Source organism: Anolis carolinensis, unplaced genomic scaffold (assembly GCF_035594765.1).
Source record: "Anolis carolinensis isolate JA03-04 unplaced genomic scaffold, rAnoCar3.1.pri scaffold_11, whole genome shotgun sequence".
Taxonomy (NCBI): Eukaryota; Metazoa; Chordata; class Lepidosauria; order Squamata; family Dactyloidae; genus Anolis; species Anolis carolinensis.
The window spans coordinates 6,782,435-6,807,824 of NW_026943822.1; the positions used below are offsets into that span (position 1 = coordinate 6,782,435).

A 25,390-nucleotide genomic window follows, 5' to 3' on the forward strand; every position below is an offset into this window, starting at 1 on the left:
TGATATGGCCAGTGGACTCATCACTCACTAAGCAGATCTCTCTGTGTTGTCAAAGGCTTTCATGGCCGGGATCACAGGGTTGTTGTATGTTTTCCGGGCTGTCTGGCCATGTTCTAGAAGTATTCTCTCCTGACGTTTCGCCCACATCTATGGCAGGCATCCTCAGAGGTTGTGAGGTATTTGGAGAAACTAAGCAAGGAAGGTTTATATATCTGTGGAAGGTCCTGGGTGAGAGAAGAACTCTTTGTCAGTTGGAGGCCAGTGTGAATGTTGTAGTTAATCACCTTGATTAGCATTGAATAGCTTCATCTCCTGGCTTCTCCTGCCTGGGGGCATCCATTGTTCAGAGGGCAGAACCAGGGGCAGCTAACGACTTCCTTGCTTAGTTTCTCCATACCTCAAAACCTCTGAGGATGCCTGCCATAGATGTGGGCGAAACGTCAGGAGAGAATGCTTCTAGAACATGGCCAGACAGCCCGGAAAACATACAACAACCCTGTGATCCTGGCCATGAAAGTCTTCGACAACACATTTATTTATTTATTTATTTATTTACAGCATTTATATTCCGCCCTTCTCACCCCGAAGGTGACTCAGGGCAGATCACATTACACATATAGGCAAACATTCAATGCCTTTTAACATAGAACAAAGACAAGACAAACATAGGCTCTGAGTGGGCCTTGAACTCATGACCTCCTGGTCAGAGTGATTCATTGCAGCTGGTTGCAGCTGGCTGCTCTTCCAGCCTGCGCCACAGCCCGGGCTTTGTAATTAATCACCTAGATTAGTATTAACAGGCCTTCCCAGGCTCACACTTGAAAACAGAAGAATTCCAGACAGGAATCAATCAGCGGCAGCTAATGACTCTGAACAAAGGATTCTCCCAGGCCAGGATGCAAAGCTGGGGAAGGCCATTTAATGCTAACAAAGGTGATTAATTACAACATTCACACTGGCCTCGAAGTGTGAATGTTGTAACCCTGGGCAACCTCCATGCAGACGGCCAATTCTCTCACACCAGAAGCGACTTGCAGTTTCTCAAGTCGCTCCTTACGCGAAAAATAAAAAACGCCCGGAACCCCAATGATTCCGGCCATAAACGCCTTCGAAGTCAGGACCGCACCATTAAAGAGGAAATAACACTTTCAAGCCAGGAATAGAACTTTTTTTTTTTTTTTTTGCAAATTTTGTGACATATTGTTATGAGATTTCTTTTCATGGTCATTCCATTGTGCATCAGAGCAGCCCCGCTGGGCTTGTCGTGTGTGTTTCAACACATGATGCAACACATGGTTCCTTTGAGGGGAACCCCTCCCAGTTCGTGCCGAATGGTACAGCCCAAGCCAAAGACTCCCGCTCCTGGCGGAGGAGGGGGCGCAGTGGGCTCAGGCGGCGCCAAGGGAAGGGCGAGGCCATGGTGCTGCGGATCCCGCTGCGCCGGAGCGCCAGCTTCACCCCGGACCACCATTCTGCCGGGGAGACGCCGCCTGCCGCCCCACTCAAGGTGGAAGCCAATGTGGTGGTCCTTGGGGCAGGCCAGGTGGGCAAGTCAGGTGAGTGGCGCTCTCTGGGAGTCACTCAGGTGAGAGGAAACCCAGGTGCGCATCTCTAATCTCAAAACCAGCAGGAAGGTGGGCTAGGGACCTGCAGGCAGTCCTCGAGTTGCAAACGTGTGACTTACAAATGACTCATAGTTAAGAAAGAAGAGGATAAAGAAAAAAAAATACATGGAAAATGAACTCCCTAGTTTCCATTTAAATTAAATGGAAACAAGGGAGTTCTTTTTCAAACACCCTGTAGTTAAAGAATAATAATAAGGAGCTCCAGTGGTGGTGTGTTAAAGCGCTGAGGTGCTGAACTTGCAGATCGAAAGGTCCCAGGTTCAAATCCTGAGCGGCGAGTGGCTGCTGTTAGCTCCAGCTTCTGCCAACCTAGCAGTTCAAAGGAGCCCCCGGTGGCGTAATGGGGTAAAGCCTTGTAACCTGAAGGTTGGATTGCTGACCTGAAGGCTGCCAGGTTCGAATCCCACCCGGGGAGAGCGCGGATGAGCTCCCTCTATCAGCTACAGCTCCATGCGGGGACATGGGCTCCGGGCTGTGGAGCAGGCTGGAGAGCAAGCCAGCTGCTACCAGCTGCAATGAATCACTCTGACCAGGAGGTCATGAGTTTGAGGCCCGCTCAGAGTCAATGTTTGTCTTGTCTTTGTTCTATGTTAAAAGGCATTGAATGTTTGCCTATATGTGTAATGTGATCTGCCCTGAGTCCCCTTCGGGGTGATAAGGGCAGAATATAAATGCTGTAAATAAATAAATAATAAATAAATAAATGAGAGAAGCCTTCCACAAGGATGGTAAAAACACCAAAACATCCGGGCGTCCCCTGGGCAACGTCCTTGCAGACGGCCAATTCTCTCACACCAGAAGCGACTCAGGTTGCTCCTGACACGAAAAAAAAGCAGTTCAAAAACATGCCAATGTGAGTAGATCAATAGGTACTGCTCCAGCGGGAAGGTAACGGCGCTCCATGCAGTCATACCAGCCACATGACCTTGGAGGTGTCTACGGACAACGCCGGCTCTTCGGCTTAGAAATGGAGATGAGCACCAACCCCCAGTCAGACATGACTGGACTTAACGTCAGGGGAAACCTTTACCTTTTACCTAATAATAATAATACTTTAACTTTCTATCTCGCCACCATCTCCCCGAAGGGACTCGGGGCAGCTAACATGGGGCGATGCCCAAAACAAAACAGAATAAAGCAATTACAACGAATATCAAAGCAAAAACAGTAATAACATAAATGAAATGAAATAAACACTTTAAACACTTTAAAAATACAATAGGTAAAAGGTAAAGGTTTCCCCTGATATTAAGTCCAGTCGTGACCGACTCTGGGGGTTGGTGCTCATCTCCATTTCTAAGCCAAAGAGCCAGCGTTGTCCGTAGACACCTCCAAGATCATGTGGCCGGCATGACTGCATGGAGCGCCCTTACCTTCCCGCTGGAGCGGTACCTATTGATCTACTCACATTTGCATGTTTTCGAACTGCTAGGTTGGCAGAAGCTGGAACTAACAGCGGGCGCTCACTCCGCTCCCGGGATTTGAACCTGGCACCTTTTGGTCCGCAAGTTCAGCAGCTCAGCGCTTTAACGCACTGTGCCACCAGGGGCCCCTAAAAATACAATAAAACACATAAAATCAGAACAAATGAGTAATAATACATCATTATCCCCTGGAGATAAAAGGGGTCGGGCATATAAAACATAATATCCAAAGCTTTAATAAAGTGCATAAACAAGTGTCAGAGTGTCAACTGGAATAATATGGGATAAGATAAGGTAGGAAGGGATTAAAGTGCTAAGAAGTAATGTAATGTGTAATGCTATTTGGACAAGCTGGAATGCTACAAAATTAGAAATACAGTAGAGTCTTCCAAGCTAAACGGGCAGAAGCTTGGATAAACGAATATCTTGGATAATAAGGAGGGATTGAGAAAAAGCCTATTAAACATTAAATTTGGTTATGATTTTACTAATTAAGCACCAAAACATGTTATATAACAAATTTGACAGAAAAAGTAGTTCAGTACGCAGTAATGATATGTTCTAATTACTGTATTTACAAATTTAGCACCAAAATATCACGATATATTGAAAACATTGACTACAAAAATGCATTGGATAATCCAGAACCTTGGATAAGCAAGTCTTGGATAAGTGAGACTCTATTGTAAGTGATTCCTGAAAAGGCTAAATGTGTTGAAATAATGTTAATGAGGAGCCCCAGTGGCAAAGTGTGTTAAAGCACTGAGGTGCTGTATTTGCAGACCGAAAGGTCCCAGGTTCAAATCCCGGGAGCGGAATGAGCGCCCGTTGTTAGCTCCAGCTCCTGCCAACCTAGCAGTTCGAAAACATGCCAATGTGAGTAGATCAATAGGTACCGCTCCGGCGGGAAGGTAAGGGCGCTCCATGCTGTCATGCCGGCCACATGACCTTGGAGGTGTCTACGGGCAACGCCGGCTCTTCGGCTTAGAAATGGAGATGAGCACCAACCCCCAGAGTCGGTCACGACTGGACTTAACGTCAGGGGAAACCTTTACCTTTTTAATGTTAATGAAACATTTGATTATGACTTTTAATTTCCGCAGACTGGGTTTTTATAGCTATCCATGCTGGTGTATGTCAAACAGTCAAAAAGCTCAAACCATAGAAAATATTTTATTGCCTGTTCTCATTCTTATGGGTTTTTTTTTTACTAATGTGATGTCATGATGTGTTTAAACGTACTCTGAAATTCTCTTGATCATAACGATATTCCCTGCCTTGCAAAGAGTCTCTCTTTTTTAAAAAAAAAATATAATAAATAGGATTTCTGTATATGATAGGAAAGGGGGAGAAATAGCTGGTGGATTTTGCTTTGAAAATGTTTTGAATTAGAGTGGACAGCAAAGAATGTTATATTTATTTTGCGCAAGTTGTCATTTGAATACAGATCTAGACAGGTTTCATTATATTTGAATGCATACTTTCTGATTGTATATTACGTTGATTGTGCCAAATAACTAATAAAAATAATTTTTAAAAAAAGAACGGGGCTGAGACAAGAAGGGAGAGAAATTGCCCCTCGGAAGGAAGGAAAGGGAAACCCACTCATAAAATCATAGAATTATAGAATAATAATAATAATAACTTTATTTTTATACCCCGCCCCATCTCCCCGAAGGGACTCGGGGCGGCTTACATGGGCCCTAGCCCGATAAAACAATCAAATATCAATGATACAACAATAAAACAATTATACCAATAAAACCTCATAGAGTTGGAAGAGACCTCATGGGCTATCCAGTCCAACCCCATTCTGCCAAGAAGCAGGAAAGTCGCATTCAAAGCACTCCCAGCAGATGGCCATCCAGCCTCTGCTTAAAAGTCTCCAAAGAAGGAGCCTCCACCACACTCCAAGGCAGAGAGTTCCACTGTTGAACAGTTCTCTCTCACAGTGAGGAAGTTCAGATGTGTTAATTCTGGCCAGTCGTCTCTCTAATCTGTAAACAATAGGATTGCAATATAAAACAGTTGGCGAGTTCATGGATGCATATGTAAGGACTGAACTGGCTTTTCCCTCTGAAGAAATGTCTGCCAAATGTTGTAGATGCACAGCCTACAAAAATACATTTCAAAAACGTGCATACAGTGTTTAGAAATTGCGAACTTGCCTGCAGGGCTATTTTGTGCTCATTGTGTTCCTAAAGCCGAGAATAGAAAAAGAGCCCTGCCTTCTCTGCTGCAGACCCCTTACATTGCAGTTACAACTCCCACTCTTTTCTTTTTCTTGCAGCTTTGACGGTGCGCTTTCTCACCAGGAGGTTCATCGGGGAATATGGAGACATAGGTAAGTGTCATTATCACCTTCACGTGCCATAAATGTGTTTTGTTGCAGCTTGCTGGTCTTCCTCAAGCCAACACTTTCCAGATACGTTGGAGTACAATTCCCATTATATGCCCTATGTGTGTGTGTATAATTTATTTTAAGTTACGTCACCACCACAAGGAAAAATAAGAGGTTTAATCCCATTGCTAACATGTCTGTGCACATAAGACATGTGCAGAGACTGAGAAAACGGTCTCTTTGGGCTTCCCTGGTTGGGAGAGTTGGGATCCTCAAAAGTAATGATTTCCAAGTCGTGGGCAGGAGTCCATGTGGTTCGGTGGTCAGTGTCAAATACTCATTTTGTGGGGTGGTTGTATGTTTTTCTGGCTGGCTGGCCATGTACCAGAAGTATTCTCTCCTGACGTTTCGGCCACATCTATGGCAGGCATCTATAGAGGTTGTGAGGTATGGAGAAACTAAGCAAGGAAGGTTTATATATACAGTAGAGTCTCACTAATCCAAGCCTCGCTTATCCAAGCCTCTGGATAATCCAAGCCATTTTTGTAGTCAATGTTTTCAATATATCGTGATATTTTGGTGCTAAATTCGTAAATACAGTAATTACAATATAACATTACTGCGTATTGAACTACTTTTTCTGTCAAATTTGTTGTATAACATGAAGTTTTGGTGCTTAATTTGTAAAATCATAACCTAATTTGATGTTTAATAGGCTTTTCCTTAATCCCTCCTTATTATCCAAGTTATTCGCTTATCCAAGCTTCTGCCGGCCCGTTTAGCTTGGATAAGTGAGACTCTACTGTAATTACAACATAACATTACTGCGTATTGAACTACTTTTTCTGTCAAATTTGTTGTATAACATGAAGTTTTGGTGCTTAATTTGTAAAATCATAACCTAATTTGATGTTTAATAGGCTTTTCCTTAATCCCTCATTATCCAAGTTATTCGCTTATCCAAGCTTCTGCCGGCCCGTTTAGCTTGGATAAGTGAGACTCTACTGTAATTACAACATAACATTACTGCGTATTGAACTACTTTTTCTGTCAAATTTGTTGTATAACATGAAGTTTTGGTGCTTAATTTGTAAAATCATAACCTAATTTGATGTTTAATAGGCTTTTCCTTAATCCCTCATTATCCAAGTTATTCGCTTATCCAAGCTTCTGCCGGCCCGTTTAGCTTGGATAAGTGAGACTCTACTGTATCTGTGGAAATCCAGGGTGAGAGAAGAACTCTTGTCAGTTGGAGGACAGTGTGAATGTTGTAATTAATCACCTTAATTAGCATCAAATAGCTTCATCTACTGGCGTCTTCCTGCCTGGGGTATCCTTTGTTCAGAGTCGTTAGCTGTCCCTGATTGATTCATGTCTGGAATTCTTCTGTTTTCAGAGTGCTGCTCCTTATTTACTGTTCTGATTTTTGAGTTTTTTTTAATACTGGTAGCCAGATTTTGTTCATTTTCATGGTTTCCTCCTTTCTGTTGAAGTTGTCCACATGCTAGTGGATTTCAGTGGTTTCTCTGTGTAGTCTGACATGATAGAAAAAATCAGAACAAAAATCAGAACAGTAAATAAGAAGCAACACTATGAAAACAGAGGAGCTCCAGACATGAATCAATCAGGGACAGCTAACTACTCTGAATAAAGGATGCCCCCAGGCAGGAAGAAGCCAGGAGATTAAGCTATAGCCCGGAAAACACACAACCCAGTGATCCCTGTCGCCTTCCACTAATTAGTTCCATATGTATGCTCTTCCTAGCACTTTTGATTATGACACTTTGGATTACCACTCCTCCTTGAGGAAAGCAAAATAACTAGCACTTTGGCCCTGTTTTTTACAGATTTTATCTATGATTTTATCACTTTGTATTGTATGTCTTTTTAACTTGTTTTATTCTGTTTGATTTGTTTTATTGCTTTTTTTATACTGTTGATGACTGGGTTTGGCCCCATGTAAGCCGCCCCGAGTCCCTTCGGGGAGATGGAGCGGGGTATAAGAATAAAATAATAATAATAATAATAATTATTATTATTATTATTATTATTATCCCGGCCATGAAAGCCTTTGACAACACATTACTCATTTTGTGTTTCCTGCCGGTGCCTGCCTTCGCTCCTAGAGAAAAAGGCCAGGCTGCAAAGGGAGTGGGAAAGCCATGGTTGAAGGCGACCACTTTCTGGCAGCGATAACTCACGCCTTGCTTTTCCCCACCCAGAATCCATCTACACCCACACTTTGGCAACGGAGGGCAGAGAGATCCTCTTCCACATCTGGGATTTTCCTTGCTCACAGGTGAGGGAGCACTTTCCTACCCTATCACATTTAATTAACCCTTTTCTCATATTTATAGTTTGACTTTTGATGAAAAGAAAAAACGTTACTGGTGAAATCATCCCCCTTCTACTTCATGCCCTTTCCCCTCTTTAAAGTTAAAACCTTAAACTAAAGAGGGCTTTGAATCATGTGTGTGAGAGCAACATTTTTAATTGGCTTCAATTAGTTCCAGAAGAATGCAAAAGTTTCCAGAGCTCCAGGCCAAACCCCACGGCCTCTTCTGCTGCCTGTGCATGTGGATAGATACCAAGTGGATTTTTCAATATCTATGTACAGGGGTCCCTGGTGGCACAGTGTGTTAAAGCGCTGAGCTGCTGAATTTGTGGACCAAAAGGTCCCAGGTTCAAATCCCGGGAGCGGAATGAGAGCCCGCTGTTTGCCCCAGCTCCTGCCAACCTAGCAGTTTGAAAACATGCCAATGTGAGTAGATCAATAGGTACCGCTCCGGCGGGAAGGTAAGGGCGCTCCATGCAGTCATGCCGGCCACATGACCTTGGAGGTGTCTACGGACAACACTGGCTCTTCGGCTTAGAAATAGGGATTCTGGCCTGCATCAATAGGGGAATAGCGTCTAGATCCAGGGAAGTCATGCTCCCCCTCTATTCTGCCTTGGTCAGACCACACCTGGAATCACACTGTGTCCAATTCTGGGCACCGCAGTTGAAGGGAGATGTTGACAAGCTGGAAAGCGTCCAGAGGAGGGCAACTAAAATGATCAAGGGTCTGGAGAACAAGCCCTATGAGGAGAGGCTTAAAGAACTGGGCATGTTTAGCCTGCAGAAGAGAAGGCTGAGAGGAGACATGATAGCCATGTACAAATACGTGAAGGGAAGTCATAGGGAGGAGGGAGGGAGCTTGTTTTCTGCTGCACTGGAGACTAGGACACGGAACAATGGCTTCAAACTACAGGAAAGGAGATTCCACCTGAACATTAGGAAGAACTTCCTCACTGTGAGAAAGGCTGTTCGGCAGTGGAACTCTCTTCCACGGACTGTGGTGGAGGCTCCTTCTATTGAGGCTTTTAAACAGAGGCTGGATGGCCATCTGTTGGGGGTGCTATGAATGTGGTTTCCTGCTTCTTGGCAGGGGCTTGGACTGGATGGCCCATGAGGTCTCTTCCAACTCTACTATTCTATGATTCTATGAGCACCAACCCCCAGAGTCAGTCACGACTGGACTTAACATCAGGGCAAAACCTTTACCTTTAACCTATGTACAGGCAGCTGCCAAGTTATGAACAAGATAGGTTCTGCAGGTAGGACGCAGAACAATGGCTTCAAACTTCAGGAGAGGGGATTCCACCTGAACATTAGGAAGAACTTCCTCACTGTGAGAGCTGTTCAGCAGTGGAACTCTCTGCTTTTAAGCAGAGGCTGGATGGCCATCTGTCAGGGTGCTTTGAATGTGATTTTTTAGCAGAGTGTTGGACTGGATGGCCCGTGAGGTCTCTTCCAACTCTATGATTCTATCATTCTAATGTAGAACAAGTCAAAAACTAAACGAAAGACAAAAGGAAAGGGAAGAAAGACAATGAAGACAGGCATAATACCATAAAACGATTGTTTTTAAATGAAGTGAAATGCAAGGATTAACATTTATCACCACCTCGATCTCTTAGAAGTTGCCCCCAACATGGCAATCAGGGTTGCCAATTATAGAAGCTAAGGCCCAACATCTTGCAGATCTCTGACTCCAGTTTTGCAGCCACTCAGATCCACGCAGGATTTTCCTGCTGCTCCCTATGCATCTGCTTTGGTCTGAAGAGGAGAGCTGCCTGTCCAGCCATAGCAGGGCTCCCAACAGGAAGAGCCCTGGCAAGATCCAGAGCGGATTCACCCATGTGGCAGACGATGTACCAGCTGTCCCTGCCTACATGTTTTGCAGGGAGAATTAAATGTCATCCATGAAGAAATGTCTCTTTCTGTCCCAGGGCCAACTCTTCCAATAGGTTCAGCTTATTATTTTTTAAAAATTGTTTTATTCTTTTAACTTTTTACAAAACTTTTGTAAATCAGTGTTTTAATACAGTTCATTTAAATCATTTTAAACCACCTTGAGTCTCATTTTGAAAGAAAGGTGGGATAGATATTTAATATAAAGGTAAAGGCAAAGGTTTACAATATAATAATATTAATTATATGTTACATGTATTATTACTAATAATATTACAATATATTGATATAGTACAATATAATAATTTATTGCCACTATTGTGCTATGCTAATAATATAATATTGTATGTAAATTTAATTTGTAAGCCGCTCTGAGTCCCCTTCGGGGTGAGAAGGGCGGGATATAAATGTAGTAAATAAATAAATTAAAATAATAAGGTTTCCCCTGACATTAAGTCCAGTCATGTCCGACTCTGGGGGCTGGTGCTCATCTCCATTTCTAAGCCGAAGAGCCGGCGTTGTCCATAGACACCTCCAAGGTCATGTGGCCATAGGCGACATGCATGGAGCGCCGTTACCTTCCCGCCAGATTGGTACTTATTGATCTACTCACATTTGCAAGTTTTCGAACTGCTAAGTTGGCAAAAGCTGGAGATAACAGCGGGTGCTCATTCTGTTCTCTGGATTAGAACCTGTGACCTTTTGGTCTGCAAGTTCAGCAGCTCAGGGCTTTAACACACTGCACCACCTGAGGCCCCATATTTAATATATGAAAAAAAAAATTTCGTGTCAGGAGCAACCTGAGTTGCTTCTAGTGTGAGAGAATTGGCCGTCTGCAAGGATGTTGCCCAGGGGACGCCCGGATGTTTTTGATGTTTTTACCATCCTTGCGGGAGGCTTCTCTCATGTCCCTGCATGGAGCTGGAGCTGATAGAGGGAGCTCATCCGTGCTCTCCCTGGGTGGGATTCAAACCTGGCAGCCTTCAGGTCAGCAACCCAACCTTCAAGTCACAAGGCTTTAATCCTATAAGAGTGTGTTTGCAGGGTATTTTATTTAGAAGAAAGTGTTTAAGAGCATTTAAATGTGCTGTCCCAATGGACGGAATGGCTGCAGTTCAGTGGAATGAAATGCTTGTTTGTGTTTTGCCCATCGGTCCAGCAACCTTACTGCCTTGCCTGTTTCCCTTCTCAGAAGTGGGCAGAAGAGAGCTCCCCTGAGGAGAAGCGCATCCAATGGGCCGACGGCTTTGTCCTGGTTTATAGCATCTGCGACCGCGCCAGCTTCAACAGTCTGCGGCCCAAAGTCCAAGTCATCAAGGCAGCCAAGGAAGGCCCCAGCCAGGAGAAAGTGCCCATCGTCATTGTGGGAAACAAGCGAGACCTCCACCACCGGCGCGCCGTCTCCAGCGAGGAAGGCCGCCTCCTGGCGCGCTCCATGGACTGCGAGTTCTACGAAGTGTCTGCGGCAGAAGCCTATCACGGGGCGGTCATGGTCTTCCACGGCCTGGCAGAGCGCATCTCTGAAGCCAAGCTGGCCCTCAAGAAAGGCAACGGCATCCGCAGCATTGTCAAGAGTGTCTCGGCTGTGTTCGCCCGGAAAAGGACAGACTCAATGTGAATTGGGCAAGGGACCTGGGGATGCAATGGGTCCTCTCACAGAGCTGGGTGTTGTCTCTACACCAGAAATGGGAGGCTCCAGGGCCAGTCCAAGAGGCACTACAACAGATGGTAACCCCAAGAGAACCCTTTTATGGGGTTTTCTTGGCATGGTGTTTCAAAGTAAGCTTGCCATTGCCTTCCTCTGGGGCTCCATGGTGGAGTGGGGATTCGAACCCTCCCGATATCTCAATCCTGCACTTAAACCTGTTCACCACCCTGCTTCTCACGTTACTTGTTACACTTTATATACTGGTGTTACAGGTTGAGTATCCCTTATCCAAAATGTATATTTTGGAATGTTTTTGTTCAGATTTTGGAATACTTGCATCTACAGAAAGGGATGTCGAGGAGACTGGATCCAGGACTAATTAATTTCATATACACAAAATTTGAATGTAATTTTGTTCAACATGTTTTAAAATAATCTTGTGCATGAAACGAAGTTGGTGTACATTACAGCATTACTATCTCAGCCACCCATGTGGACAACTTTTGAGTATTTGGAATTTTGCGTAAGGGATTCTCCACCTGTACAGGCCATTCCATTGCATATATATCAGGGTTTCTCAACCTTCAACTCAGGGGGGAAAATGACTGTATGATGTGGGACTGAGAGTGGCCCAGCAGCATCAGGAGGAGCGGCAACAGAAGCAGCTTAGATAATTTGTAAAGCTATTTTTATTAGAAAAAAAACAGTTGTTCCTTTTGTTTTTTATTACTGCTCCCATTAGAAAATGCTTAAGGATGTGGGTGAACTACAATTCTCAAAATCATGGGTCAATCACCCCCAAGTCCTGCCTTTATTCACAGTTGGCCACGTTGGGTCTTTGTGCCCAGTGTGGTTCAGATCCAGTTTGGCGGGGGTCACAGGGTTCTCTGGATACAGGGAGAACTACAATTATACCATCATGTTGGATCAATCCCCCCAAAGTTTGTCATATTTGTGCCAAGTTTGGTCCAGATCCATCAGTTGGGTGCACATTACTCTGTTGATGTGGATGAACTGTAACTCTCAACCTCTGAGGTCAGTCCCCTCAAAACCCCACCAGTATTCAAAGTTTGGCATGTTGGGTATCTGTGACAATTTTACTAGTTCCATCACCAGGTTGGTACAGAGTATTCTCTGAGTGCTGGTGCACTACAACTCCCAGAATTCAACCCCCCCCCCCCCCCCCCAGCCCCACCAGTATTCAATACTGACCGTGTAGGTAGTGTGCCAAGTTTGGTGCAGATCCAATATTGGCTGAGTTCAGAGTACTCTTTGATGGTAGGTTGACTATAAATCCCAGCAACTACAACTCCCAGTTGACAAAATCAGTCCCCCCAACCCCACCAGTCTTCAAATTTTGGCGTATCAGGTATTTGTGCCAAATTTGGTTCAGATCTATCATTTTTTGGGTTCACAGTGCTCTCTGGATGTAGCTGAACTACAACTCCAAAAGTCAAGGTCAATGCCCACCAAATCCTTCCAGTATTTTTGTTGGTCATGGGCATTCTGTGTGCCAAGATTGGTTCAATTCCATCATTGGTGGAGTTCAGAATGCCCTTTGATTGTAGATGAACTATAAATCCCAGCAACTACAACTCCCAAATGACCAAATCAATACCTCCCAATCCCACCAGTATTCAAATTCCGTCATATTGGGTATGTGTGCCAAATCTGGTCCAGTGAATGAAAATACATCCTGCATATCAGATATTTACATTACGATTCATAACAGCAGCAAAACGACAGTTATGAAGTAGCAATGAAAATAATTTTATGGTTGGGGGTCACCATAACATGAGGAACTGGATTAAGGGGTCACGGCACGGGAAGGTTGAGAACCACTGATATATATAGTCTTACCCCTACTGGTGAACTATAGATTGTCTCAGGTAATGCTGTTATTTGCACATGCATTCTATGAGACTCTTGAGCACAACTGAAGCCGAATGTGTCAGGCTCGCTGGATGTAATCTTAGCCTTCTCTTGTAGATTCTGGGGTCTATCTCCTTAGTATTAGCAGCTTACAGACATGTCGCCAACTGCATTTTTCTGGTGAGACATGGGAGTCATTGCCAAAGTCTCCTCCAGCTTCCGCTCTGTCTTGCTTCCTTGAGGCTTGGCTAGCTATTGCCATGCTGTAGCTGTGTGGGTGGGAGCCTAGAACTTGTTGTCCTGGTGATCCATACACTGACGGCATGGCAGTTGCTCTTGTGAGTTGATGTATGGCACACGCCCATACAAAGAGAGGCATGTTTTTGTTCCAGGACCATGTGTAGGTGCAGCAGATCCCAGCAGAAGCTGTAACTTATCTGCAGCTGGAAAATTAGCTTCTGGAACCCCGACAGTCGATGAAAGACATAAGAAATGGGTAGAAACAAAAGAGAGGCTTGACTGTAGGAGTTCCAGGAAGACAGGCAGAAGCAACAGGCTCAGGTGGCAAACCCTGTGTTGGCACTTTACTTTCTGTAATAAAGATGTATCAAACTCTCATTCAAATATGTTCAGCTTTTGTTCCCAAGAGGACGGGAAACATGGGAGAAGCACTGGGCTGGCACTCAAATGATCTATATACAAAGAGAGGCTAGCATCCTATTTGTTGTCATGCTACTGAATTCACTTTTGTGAGTGATGCTAGAGGACCTTGAGCTTGTTTGGAGGTTCTATCAGGGGAGCACAGCTATCGTATACTCGGGACCAAAGACTGGAGACCTTGATAGACTCCTCCTATACCTGGGACGTCGTCCTCTTCCACTGGGAGGGACGCACATGGAGCGGTGAGGGAGGAAGGGGACACCCGCCTAGCCAGAAAAGATAAGGCTCTAAATCAGGGGTCCCCAAACTTTTTAAACGGGGCCAGTTCACAATCCTTCGGACCGTTGGAGGGCCAGACTAAAGTTGGCCACCGAGCAATAATTAATAATCATAATAATAACGATAATAATAAAGAGGGTTGGCAGAGACCCTTTGGGCCATTGAGTCCAATCCCCTTATGCCTTTGTGCACCAAAAGCACAAGCACAGCACCCCTGACAGATGGCCACCCAGCCTCAATGTTAATAATAATAATAATAATAATAATAATAATAATAATAATAATAATAATAATAATAATAAAGAGGGTTGGAAGAGACCCCTTGGGCCATTTAGTCCAACCCCCTTCTGCTTCTGTGCACCAAAAGCACAAAGCAACCCTGACAGATGGCCACCCAGCCTCAATGTTGTTGATAATAATAATAATAATAGTAATAATAATAATATAGGGTTTTGGAACTCAATACTCCTGACCTCACAATTGTGTTAAAAAACAAAGTATGGATTGTCGATGTTGCATTCCCAGGTGACAGAAGGATTAAGGAGAAACAACTGGAAAAGCTGACACAATATGAGGATTTAAAGATCGAATTACAAAGACTTTGGCACAAGCCAGTCAAGGTGGTCCCAGTGGTGATTGGCACACTGGATGTAGTTCCTAAAGACCTTGGCCTGCACTTAAACACAATCGGCGCTGACAAAATCCCCACCTGCCAGCTGCAGAAGGCCACCTTACTGGAATCTGCACGCATTATTCGCTGATACATCACACAGTCCTAGACACTTGGGAAGTGTCTAACATATGATCCAATACAACAGCCAGCAGAGTGTCTGCTGTGGACTTACCTTGTTGTGTTTCTAATAATAATAATAATAATAATAATAATAATAATAATAATAATAATACAGTAATAATAAGGGTTTTAAGAGAAGAAGAGACCCCTTGGGTCATTTAGCCCAATCTCCTTATGCTCTTGTGCCGTGGGGGCCAGATAAATGGTTTCGATGGGCCCCCGGGCCTCAATTTGGGGACCCCTGCTCTAACTCTTCCAAAAGTCGTAGGTCAGTGTTTTGAATCTTAGGTTTTGGTTTTGGTTTTGTTTTTTGGCGTGACTGCCCCTCAGATTTCTTAGTATCACGTCATAGCTACAAATATTACTAAATAGATATGACAAACGAGTCACAAATGAAGTTTTGCACAGCCCTACTGTTTAGCCTGCAGAAGAGAAGGCTGGGAGGAGCCATGGGAGCCATAAATATTTGCTGGATTTCATATCACAAAATCACAAGTCGAACACTTCCCAAGTGTCTAGGACTGTGTGATGTATTTTCAGATGATGCGTGCAGATCCCAGTCGGGTGGCCTTTTGCAGCTGGCAGATCGTAATTTTGTCAATGTCTATTGTTTCCAAATGCCGGCTGAGATCTTTTGGCACGGCACCCAATGTGCCCATCACCACCGGGACCACCTGCACTGGTTTCTGCCAGAGTCTTTGAAGTTCAATCTTGAGGTCCTGATAGCGGCTGATTTTTTATTATTATTATTATTATTATTATTATTATTATTATTATTATTATTATTATTATTATTAACATTGAGGCTGGGTGGCCATCTGTCAGAGGTGCTTTGCTTGTGCTTTCGGTGCACAAGGGTAGAAGGGGATTGGACTCAATGGCCCAAAGGGTCTCTTCCAACCCTCTTTATTATTGTTGTTGTTGTTGTTGTTATTAATTGGCTCAGTGACCAACTATAGTCCGGCCCTCCAACGGTCCGAAGGATCGTAAACCGGCCTCCTGTTTAAAAAGTTTGGGGACCCCTGGTCTATAGAAAAGTCTAATCTATATATATAAAAGAGTGACGGCGACTCACAAAACAACAAAAGTACAGGCCCCGCAACCTCGAAATTTGACAACACAACCCATCATCCATGCCTCCAGGTTGATACAACAAAAAGAAAAGAAAAACAAAGTCCTAATTAGAGGGAGAGCAATAATTTTTTTATCCAATTGCTGCCAGTTTAGAGGGCTAATCTCTGCCCACTTCATCTCCTAGCAACCAACTCCTAGCAAGCCAAGGGACAGCCAGGGTTCAGTTAGGGGACAGGCAGACTTAGGCTATCTAATTTGCACTGGATTATATGGCAGTGTAGACTCAAGGCCCTTCCACACAGCTATATAACCCATTTATAATCTTATATTATCTGCTTTGCACTGGATTATCTTGACTCCACACTGCCATATAATCCACTTCAGTGTGCATTTTATACAGTTGTGAAGAAGGGTCCTCATATAATCCAGTTCTAAGCAGATAATATAAGATTATCAATAAACAGCAGACTCTCACTTATCCAACATAAACAGGCCGGCAGGATAAGTGAATATGTTGGATAATAAGAAGGGATTAAGGAAAAGCCTATTAAACATCAAATTAGGTAATTGTTATACAAATTAAGCACCAAAACATCATATTATACAACAAATTTGACAGAAAAAGTACTTCCATGCGCAGTAATGCTATGTAGTAATTACAGTAGAGTCTCACTTATCCAAGCCTCGCTTATCCAATGTTCTGGATTATCCAATGCATTTTTGTAGTCAATGTTTTCAATATATCGTGATATTTTGGTGCTAAATTCATAAATTCAGTAATTACTACATAGCATTACTGTGTATTGAAATACTTTTTCTGCCAAATTTGTTGTCTAACATGATATTTTGGTGCTTCATTTGTAAAATCATAACCTAATTTGATGTTTAATAGGCTTTTCCTTAATGTCTCCTTATTATCCAACATATTCACTTATCCAATATTCTGCCAGCCCGTTTATGTTGGATAAGTGAGACTCTACTGTACTGTATTTACAAATTTACCACTAAAATATCACAATGAATTTAAAACACTGACTACAAAAACATTGGTTATGAAAAGGCAGACTGCATTGGATAATCCAGAACATTGTATAAGTGAATGTTGGATAAATGAGATTCTACTTTAATATGAAATAATTACTGGGATAGAATAATGCAGAACAATATAATCTCTAAAACCAGGACAGTAAATAAACAGGGGAATTCCACACAGGAAACAATCAGGGCCAGCTAACACCTCCCAACAAAGTATTCCCATCATCAAAGTCTGGCAAATCCTGTTTTCTCAGGGCCACAGACAGTAGAAGCACATAAAATATCGCAAACAACATCACTCTGAAAACAAGGGTATTCCAGACAGGAAACAATCAGGGCTAGCTAACACCTCCCAACAAAGTATTCCCATCATCAAAGTCTGGCAAATCCTGTTTTCTCAGGGCCACAGACAGTAGAAGCACATAAAATATCGCAAACAACACCACTCTGAATACAAGGGAATTCCAAACAGGAAAGAATCAGGGCCAGCTAACACCTCCCAACAAAAAATTCACTCAGGGAGGAAACAGCCAGGCTTTAAAGCTGCAAGGCCATTACATCCTAATCATTTTCCTAATTGCAGCATTCATACTTGCCTCCAACAAACAAAAAAAACCAATCAGAAATATTGTATATTCACAACCTTTAGGAAATAATATCCCCTGATGGCGCAGCGTGTTAAAGCGCTGAGCTGCTGAACTTCTGGACCGAAAGGCCACAGGTTTGAACTGGGGGAGCGGAGAGAGCCCCCACTGTTAGCCCCAGCTTCTGCCAACCCAGAAGTTCAAAAACATGCAAATGTGAGTGCATCAATAGGTACTGATCCGGCGGGAAGGTAACGCTGCTCCATGCAGTCATGCCACATGACCTTGGAGGAGTCTACGGACAACGCCGGCTCTTCAGCTTAGAAATGGAGATGAGCACCAACCCCCAGAGTCAGACATGACTGGGCTTAATGTCAGGGGAAAACGTTTACCCTTTACCTTAACTACCACCAATTCCTCAATACTTTATTTCCCATACCACCATACTTCGCCACAGCAACGCGTGGCCGGGCACAGCTAGTATGATATATGCAAAGGCAAAGTTATATATGCAAAGGTTTACTATTTTCTGGCTTATGGTCCTTTCAATATCAGGAAAAATGAATGGTGCCATGTGTATCTATGAGGTATGTCCTAGTTGCGTAGATCTCTTCCCTTCTCCTGTTTATTTTGTTTCCTATATTATCATAATTCCTGCTTTTCTGTTATGGGAGAGGGCAGTGCTTACTAAGGCCTCATTCCTCTGAAAAGCAGTCATCAGTGAAGGCTGAATGGCATTTTGCAATAATGATTCATTTGCAGGAAGACACACTGAGCAGAGCCGGAGACATGCCACTTGCTAAGACTCGCTGTTCCCACATCTGATCTCCAGGAAGGAAAACAACTGCTGCCCCAAATGTTGTTGGCTTACAAAGTCAGTTCCCTAGGATTTTTTTCCATCTGACATAGAACGGCAATCTTCTATTCTTTACCATGGACAGGCTTCTTGGTTTTCCCTTAGGTTGTTGCACCTCAGCGCTGGTTCACCTTGCTCTTAATACACACTCCACCACAGCAGACTTGGTTTTTACAGTTTATTGATAAAAGATAGCCAAGTCTAAATAAAAAACAGTAAGGAAAGCATTAATCCAAATGCAAAGGCAATTGTAGAATATAGTCCAAAGTCTCTAATATAGCAAATCAGTCCTAAAAACAAGGCAGTATGAACTTCCAAATACAATCCAAAACATAGGATCTAGGCATGAACAAAAGCAAGAATCCTTTTCCATGAGCATAGACAAGGCAGGAACTTAGCTTCCAAAATCAATGTTGCTTCGTCTGAAATCTTTCCCTGTTTCTCCCTTATTTAACCATGCTTACAGGCTAAGAAAGCATTCCTTTGTCCTTGGGTTCTCACACGTTTATCAGCTATCCTAAGAAAACGTCTGGGATGATGAACTTTTAGCCTTAACCTTGTATCCCTATCTAAGGAAGACTCCTCTGACTCGCTGCCAGAGCCACCTGGGACTTGTTGATGTTCTGAATCCTGTGAAAGGTCACCCTTATCACTGACTTCTGCTTCACTACTAGTCTGTTTATCACAAACTTCTGCTTCACTACTAGTCTGCAGCCTCTCTGACAATTCAGAGCCTTCAACCTTTCTCTCATCAGCATTTCTTTGGTCAGCCTGCATAAACCCAAATCCCCCTTCATTGTCAGACTGAACCACAACAGAGGGCAAGACTAGCCACCTCCAGATGTTGTGGATTGCAATCTTCCATCAGTTCGAGCTAGTGATGTAGGATTGTGGGATTTGCTGTCTAGAACCATCTGCAAAGGCACAGCTGCTCAAAACTACTATAGTCGAGAAAGGAAGGTCCTCCAGATACTATGACCACATTCTGATGTAACTTGGCCACATTTCCCAGCCTTCTTTCATGAAATCCTGGAGGGTATAAAACTTCCAGTTGAAAACAAACAGGTAAGAATCTAAATATCCTGCAGACACCAGGCCCTGTCTGATCTGGAAGCTAAGCAGGGTCCAGTCCTGGCTAGTACCTAGATGGGAGATTACCAAGAAATACCAAGTGCTGTAGGATATATTTCAAAGGAAGGAACTGGCAGAACCACCTCTGAATATTTCTTGCCTAAGATTAATAATATTATTATAATAAAATTTTATTCCTATATCCCATCCAAACTCCCCGAAGGGACTTGCAGCGGCTCACATGGGGGCCAAGCCCAGTAATGCAACAATAAATACAACAACATAAGATACATTCAATTACAAGAAATTAAAACATAAATACATATAAAAATCATAAAAGCATAAACTCAACAACAACCGATAACCAATAACCAATATCCAGGTGCAATGGGTGTGTTCGAAAATTGGGGGCAAGACAATAATTTATACATGTGCAATTATTGCAAGGTCATTAATAAGATGGGCTAGTAATAAAGTGCAATGGCTGGGTGTAGGCAGAGGTGAATGGACTCTGTCAAATTGTGCCAGATTAGTCAAAAGCGCATTGAAATAACCAGGTTTTCAGGACTTTGTGGCCAAGGTGGGGGCTAATCTAATTTCTCTTGGGAGGGAGTTCCAGAGCTGGGGGGCCACCACTGAGAAGGACCTCTCCCTCATCCCCACCAACCGTGATTGGGACAGCAGTGGGAGCAAGTGGACGGCCTCCCCAGCAGATCTTAAAGTTCATGCAGGTTTGTAGTAGAAAATGCGTTGGCAAAGATAGGCTGGACCTGAACCATTTAGGGCTTTATCAGTGATAACCAACACCTTGAATTGGGACCGGAAACTTATCGGCAGCCAGTGGAGCTGTTTTAATAGGGGGGTAGTCCACTCCCTATAATTAACTCCTGTTAACAACCTGGCTGCTGCCTGTTGTTTCCGGGCTGTCTTCAAAGGTAGCCCCGCGTAAGTTGCACTGCAATGATGATTGTGTGGCTCTCTGTCTAGATCTATTCTAACTCCCCATGAGTGGCCGTGGTGATGGGACGATGGGACTCGGAATCCCCCAGAGCAGCACAGATAGACCAAGACACTTAGGGCAGGGTGGTGGGCTTCCTTCCTTCCTTCCTTCCTTCCTTCCTTCCTTCCTTCCTTCCTTCCTTCCTTCCTTCCTTCCTTCCTTCCTTCGTCAAAGAGTGGGGTTTAAGTGAGTTCCTTTGAGTCCCAAGGGTTAAGAATCTCTGTTAATAACCCAATCCTATATATGACAATTGGTCCTCATTTTGAGTTGAGTAGTGTCCAGTCTCAAAATCAGCAGTAGTGAGACTGCCTCCCTCTGCCAAATGTTATGCCCAGCCCTGTTATATCTGTCTTTGAGATACCCTAAAGCAGGGGTCCTCAAACTTTTTAAGTGGGGGGCCAATTCATGGTCCCTCAGATAGCTGAGGGGCCGAATTATCATTTGGAAAAAAAAAGAACAAATTCCTATGCTCACTGCACAGGTCTTATTTGTAGTGCAATAATAATAATAATAAATAAACCCCAGCAACATTTATTTATTTATTTATTTGTTACATTTATACCCCACCCTCTCTCACCCCGAAGGGGACTCAGAGCGGCTTACAAGTTGTATGTACATACAATCTATATATATATAAAAGGCTTTTGGCATCACTGCAACTCACAAAACAACAAAACCACAAACCCCCCAAACTCAAAAATTGCCAACACAATCAATCATCCCCGCCTCAAGTAAGATACAACACAATTACACTAAAAACACAATCACAACAGCAACAACCACAACAGGCGACCAGGTACTCTTCACCCAGCTGTTTTCAACTTCCACTCTCACCATTCCTAACACCTTAAGCTTCTGAGAGAAAAAACAAAAGGGACTCAGGCTGTTACGAATGCTGGGAGTTGAAGTCCAAACCACCTGCAGCAAAGGCCCAAGTTGGCCCACGCCTGCATCCCAGGGCACAGACAAACTGCATTTAGACCTCATCCATACTACTGTCCCTAGAAAATACAGATTATCTGATTTCAACTCCATTATGTGGCAGTCTACACTCAAACCGCTGCCACACAACAATATTACCCAGAATACCAAGGCACATCTGCCAATATCTCCTTTAAACTGGATTATCTACCTTGGCATTCTGAATAATATTCCTCTATGACATCGCCTTCACCCTACACTGCCATCTAATCCAGTTCAGTCTACATTTTATACAACTATGTACAACTGACCTCATATAATCCAATTCTAACCACCTAATATAACACTATAAATATAATATATAAGACTTACTATGGTATAATAATAGAAAACAATATGATCTCTAAAACCAGGAGACGAAATAAAGACCAACACTCGGAAAGCAGGGAAATTGGGAATTCTACAAACGAAACAATCAGGGCCAGCTAACACTTCCCAACAAAACATTCCTCCAGACAGTAAACAAACACCCTTTCAACCTGCAAGGCCATTAAAAACTAATCAAGGTGGCTAATTCCACCATTCAAACCTCCCACACCGACACTAATAATTCCTATTCAAACTGACCAACCAAGGATTCCGCAAGGTAAAAACCGACCAGGCTTACAACCATCAAGGCTATTCAATACTTTTCAACCAGGTCAACCAACATTTCCCTTACATACAAAACCCCCAAACTTTGAAACCACAACAAAAAGCCAACGGGATTCTGGCCTGCATCAATAGGGGAATAGCGTCTAGATCCAGGGAAGTCCTGCTCCCCTCTATTCGGCCTTGGTCAGACCACACCTGGAATCACACTGCGTCCAATTTTGGGCACCACAGTTGAAGGGAGATGTTGACAAGCTGGAAAGCGTCCAGAGGAGGGCGACTAAAATGATTAAGGGTCTGGAGAACAAGCCCTATGAGGAGCGGCTTAAAGAGCTGGGCATGTTTAGCCTGCAGAAGAGAAGGCTGAGAGGAGACATGATAGTCATGTACAAATACGTGAAGGGAAGTCATAGGGAGGAGGGAGGGAGCTTGTTTTCTGCTGCTCTGCAGACTAGGACGCAATGGAATAAGGGCTTCAAACTACAGGAAAGGAGATTCCACCTGAACATCAGGAAGAACTTCCTCACTGTGAGGGCTGTTCGACAGTGGAACTCTCTGCCCCAGACTGTGGTGGAGGCTCCTTCCTTGGAGGCTTTTAAGCAGAGGCTGGATGGCCATCTGTCAGGGGTGCTTTGAATGCGATTTCCTGCTTCTTGGCAGGGGGTTGGACTGGATGGCCCATGAGGTCTCTTCCAACTCTACTATTCTATGATTCTATGATTCTATGAACACTACTCTGTCCCATTCAACCTCGCCTAGCAACAATACCTTATGTGCAAACCGACCAGGCTTTTCACCTACAAACCTACTCAATACCATTCAATCTGGCCAAACAAGAATTCCCCTACTAAGGAAGTACCCACACTTCAAAGCGCCTCTTTGATTAATGCTACGACTCCAACCACTCCACAAAATGGCCAGACTTTCACGCTGCAAGGCTATTCACTCCTATTCCACCTGGCCAACAAATAATTCCCATAAGCCACAGCAACGCGTGGCCAGGCAAAGCTAGTATATTATATTATTAGCATAGCACAATGTTAGCATTATATATTACTATATTGTACTACACCATTATACTGTAATATTATTAGTAATATTACATTTAATATATAATATATAATAAATATTATTATATTATACAATATTATTATATTGTATTATTATTATCAGCCGCCCTGAGTCCCCTATTGGGTGAGAAGGGCGGGGTAGAAATGTATTACATTATAATATTTATTATCAATATTATATGTATACACAATATTTATTTATTATTACAATATATTATATTATTGCCATATCATTCATTTACAATATTTCATTTACAATATTGGTAAATGAAAAAACAATACAATATTTGAAAATTAAAATAATTTTAACCAACATACTGTAAACTTATCAGGATTTCAGTGGGAAGTGTGGGCCTGCTTCTGGTCAATGAGATAATCAAGTAGGATTGTTGTTATTGTGCCTTCAAGTCATTTCAGACTTTGGGAGAGCCTAAAACTGAGTGCGGGTGTTGTCGACCGCGTTTTAGGGGATCGGGCCCTTAAGGAGAGACCCGACCCGGTCCTGAGGGAACGGACCTTGGCGAAGCCAAAAGGAGAATATGAGCCGCAATACAACCTGGAGCCGAAATGAAGAAGGTCCGCCAAAGATGAAGGAAAATCCGCCAAGGAGTCTTTATTGAGCAATTCAGCTGAAAAGGACACTAGTAGTGATCATTCAGTCTACTAGCGTATCATATGTTTCAAATAAAGCCATATTTATACAATGTTTCGGTCTGACAGCCCTTTGAATTTCCCGCCCCGCTCCCCTGCCCATCTGATCGCGGATAGGCTGGGAGGTTGAACGAGGCGGGCTTTCGTTTCCCGCCTCGCTCTGCTGGCCCAATGGGGAGCCGCTTTTTGTCCCCACTCGGGCCAATCAGAGAGGAGGAGGCGGGAGCTATTGAAACAATGAAGTGACAGGACAGGAAATATCAGATTAATCCTTGCCCGGCCGATTTCTAAAGGAATTAATGGCACCCATCAAGGATGTCCAGGGTCCTGTCACATTCACAGATTTTAGATATGCCTTGGGGTGTCAGACGGGAAGTGGTGATGGGTGTTGATGAGCCAAAATTGACAGGCTCCACAGGGCGCTCAACGTGGGGCGTCCTGGAATTTCCTGAGATATGACAATGTTTGCCCTGGGGGCTGAATCACCTTTAGGACTATACTCCGAATTTGGTGACTCAGCCTTATATTGTCCATGCAATCTGAATTAGATTGGGTTAAGCTGTAGCAGATTATCCTTTTGTTTTTGGGAAGGGAGGCCTGGGTCATAGGGGCTAGGGTTCATGTTGGGGTCAAAATATTTCCCATTTGATTTCATGATTTGCCAATTATGTGAAATAAAATGAAAAATAAAATAAAGTTGGAACATAAACCCAGCTGGGAAAAATACATATTTTCCGGGGATCCTAAAGAGTACAAACACATATAGGCAGATAGATAGATTTCGAGGAAATAAGGGAGAATCCATAAAGGTGGGTTACATTGCATAAAGGGGAATCATGAATGATATAAACAATTGAAAACATTTGATAAGAACGAAGTTCACAACATCTGGGGAACCCAATATGGAAATTCATAAAAGTGGAGTTTTAGCAGCATGATCTTACAATTCATGAAGTTGTTATCTCTTGCCTCAGAGTGCAGGGATAATCCACAGTAAACTCCAGTAAAAAAGTCTCAATCACCTTCTACTATAAATATATGGAATATAGAACATAAAGTCTTGGTTTTTGAACTATCTTTTACAAAGTCCTGGGGGGGGAGGGTGGTCACCTCGATCACACGGGGGCCAGGTAAATGGCCTTGAAGGGCCACATCCGGCCACTGGGCCTTAGTTTGGGGACCCCTGCCCTAAAGCCTTCTTGCTTTTGCTGCAACAGAATAATGGCTAACCTCCTGGAAACTACTTCATCTAGGGAAGCAGATATCAGAGCACAGAAAGGCACTTGGAATGCTTCTTTGATGTGAACTGGAGCCAGGAATTATCCCCTTGGAGATGTATGGAGAGTGGGAGAGATCCACTCCCCTGTTTAAGGAGCTCCACTGGCTGCCGTTCATCTTCCGGTCCCAATTCAAGGTGCAGACCATCATCTATAAAGCCCTAAACGGTTTGGGACCCACCTACCTCCGTGACCGTATCTCCCTCCATAAACCTGCCCGATCTTTACGATCATCCGGGGAGGCCCTTTTATCACCACTGTCTATTTCCCAGGCCCGCCTTGTGAGTACAAGGGAGAGGGCCTTTTCTGCTGTGGCCCCCCAACT

The 25,390-nt window shown here is 43.5% G+C and overlaps 1 protein-coding gene across 4 annotated transcripts; it reads left to right on the forward strand.

The window, feature by feature from the left end:
* The first annotated feature begins 1,346 nt into the window (after window positions 1-1,346).
* LOC100559503 (ras-related and estrogen-regulated growth inhibitor-like protein) lies at window positions 1,347-13,761 on the forward strand. Of its 4 annotated transcripts, none has more exons than XM_062963073.1 (4): window positions 1,347-1,601; window positions 5,340-5,393; window positions 7,613-7,689; window positions 10,783-13,761. In XM_062963073.1, the coding sequence occupies exons 1-4, from the start codon at window positions 1,418-1,420 to the stop codon at window positions 11,239-11,241; spliced, it is 774 nt and encodes a 257-aa protein (XP_062819143.1). In that variant the 5' UTR covers window positions 1,347-1,417; the 3' UTR covers window positions 11,242-13,761. The 4 variants fall into 4 exon arrangements, with proteins under 4 accessions (XP_062819143.1, XP_062819144.1, XP_062819146.1 ...); XM_062963074.1 differs by having other exon boundaries at window positions 1,351-1,601; window positions 10,816-13,761; XM_062963076.1 differs by having other exon boundaries at window positions 1,352-1,556.
* Window positions 13,762-25,390: the final 11,629 nt, after the last annotated feature.